The 2,067-nt window shown below is 52.2% G+C and overlaps 1 protein-coding gene across 2 annotated transcripts in view; it reads left to right on the top strand.

Moving 5' to 3' along the window:
• The window catches only part of GLDN (gliomedin), a 68,356-nt gene that overhangs the window by 59,114 nt on the left and 7,175 nt on the right, over positions 1-2,067 (top strand). For both annotated transcript variants that reach the window (XM_019504213.1, XM_019504214.1), the window contains exons 7-8: positions 1,356-1,439; positions 1,526-1,651. In XM_019504213.1, coding sequence (XP_019359758.1) covers positions 1,356-1,439; positions 1,526-1,651 — 210 coding nt within the window. The remainder of the gene's footprint in view (positions 1-1,355; positions 1,440-1,525; positions 1,652-2,067) is intronic.

Below are 2,067 nucleotides of genomic sequence, written 5' to 3'. Positions count from 1 at the left end.
GGGACATGGGGGTTAGGGGAGGGTGGCTCAGGGTGTGAGGGGGGCTAGTACATGTGTGTGGTGGGGTGTGTGGGGGTAGTAGTGAGCGGGGCTCCTCCCCCCAAAGACCTGTGGGTGTGACTGGGGGGTGCAGTGTTTGTGTGGGGGATGTATGTGGGGGAGAGTGTGCTTGTGGGTTTGCAGGGTAGGCTTCGAGGGTATGGTGGGGTGACCATGAGAGCCCCCCTGTGCACCCCATAGTGAGTCAGCACCTGGCCCCGCTCCGCAACAGCCTACCACTAGCAGCACAGCCCCAGCATGCGCCACACCTGCTCTGGACTGACCCCAGCAGGAGTGGATTAGCCAGATGTACGTGCAGCCCTGACTTGGCCCCCACCCCTGCTCTGCACTGCCCGCCTGTGGTGTACCCTACTGCACCTGGGCACACAGTGGGGCTGGAGCAGCTCTGCGCTGGACTGCTTTTCTAGGCAGTTGAGGTGGCAGCAGCTGCTGGCCCTAGCCCTGCAATTCTGGCGGGGACCCATGTGCAGCCCTGACCTGCCCTGCACCTGCTGCAGACCCGGCTGCCCATGCTGAACAGCTGCAGCAGCAGTGGGGCTGGTGGGGGGGAAAAGCAGCCCGCTGCCCTCACTGCTGCCCAGTGTTTCCTGTAGCATCCCTGCGCAGCCTGTACTGGTCTGCCCTGCGGCTCCTCTGCACTCCCCCCACTGCCCCACAGGGTGGTCTGGAGGTGGGGGTGACAGCACAGGGCAGCTCAGTGCAGGCTCCGCATGGCTGCTGCAGGAAGCACTGGGCAGTGGTGAGGGGGAGGGGCTGCTTTTCCCCCATGCCAAGCACATGCTGCCGCACTGGCATTGGTGTTGCTGCAGCTGTTCAGTGTAAGCAGGTGAGTCTGCAGCAGGCGCGGGGCAGGTCAGGACTGTGCATAGGTCCCTACCAGTACCACTGGGCTGGGTCCAGCAGCTGCTGCCTCCTGGTTGCCTAGAAAGGCCCCAAACCTAATGTGTGCCACCGTGGATGTGCCACCGTGGGACGATGCCTGGGCCAGGCGGGACCGAGGGACCCGTCATGGGCCAGACAAAGCCCCTCCACAGGCCAGATCTGGCCTACAGGCCATATTTTGCCCACCCTTGGTTTAGAGCCTACTTTTGTGCTGTGGGCCTTGTGCTACAGGAAGTCTACCAACAGCAGTCTCACAGCTTTCTGTCCCTAACTGCCTACCTTAGATGTTAGGATGAAAGAGGCAAGGCAGGAAGAAAAGGCAAAGTTTTTGCTTTTGTCAAATAACAAGAAGCACAAGTGCACCCCAGAAGGCCAGACAGTCAGTATTTAATTTTTTTGTCCCCCAATTTTAGGTGAAACTTGTGCTGTACCAAACGACGATACATTGGTGGGAAAAGTGGATGAGAAAGCCAATGACCACCATCCCAGAAAAGCTGGTAACCCATCTTAAATATGATTCATTAAACAGCTATTATTAACCTATTTAAGTCAAGGATAAGGTCAATCTGTCTTTCTCTTTTAGAATGTATTATCAAGTCGATAGGAAGCCCCGTTCAGATGGCTAAGATACAGCAAACATTTGGAACTTGGATGCAGGAGCCTGCAAACACAAGTGATGAAAGAATTTGGCTCACAATGCATTTTTCGGGTATGGCAAATATAACTGCAGTGATCAAGTGGATTAATAATTTTGTCCTGTGTTTGTTCCCTTCTACTCTTTTAGTCACATCCATGTACTTTAGAAATATCCTATGTAAAATTGACTGAAGATGCACTTTTGTGGGAAAGGCTGTTGTCCCACATGGAGAAATGCCAAGGACATGATTGCAATGTGGAGGTCACTTTTTAAACCCACATATCAAGCATATATTTAAAAACAATCATTTGCTCTCAGAACATAGCTGGACATGCATCTTGGTTTCTTAAGGAGAGTTTTAGCTGGTGCTGGCTGGAAAAAATTCTCTCCAAGGAAATTTTACTTGTTCCATCAGCTAAAAAGTTGTTAATTGTGCATTTGTTCATGGATAACACTTAAAAAAAAAAAAAAAAAAAAAAAAAAAAAAA

Source organism: Gavialis gangeticus, unplaced genomic scaffold (genome assembly GCF_001723915.1).
Source record: "Gavialis gangeticus isolate Ggan-Ray unplaced genomic scaffold, GavGan_comp1, whole genome shotgun sequence".
Taxonomy (NCBI): domain Eukaryota; kingdom Metazoa; phylum Chordata; order Crocodylia; family Gavialidae; genus Gavialis; species Gavialis gangeticus.
Note: the sequence above shows the minus strand (reverse complement) of the source record. Positions and strands in the feature narration are given on the sequence as shown.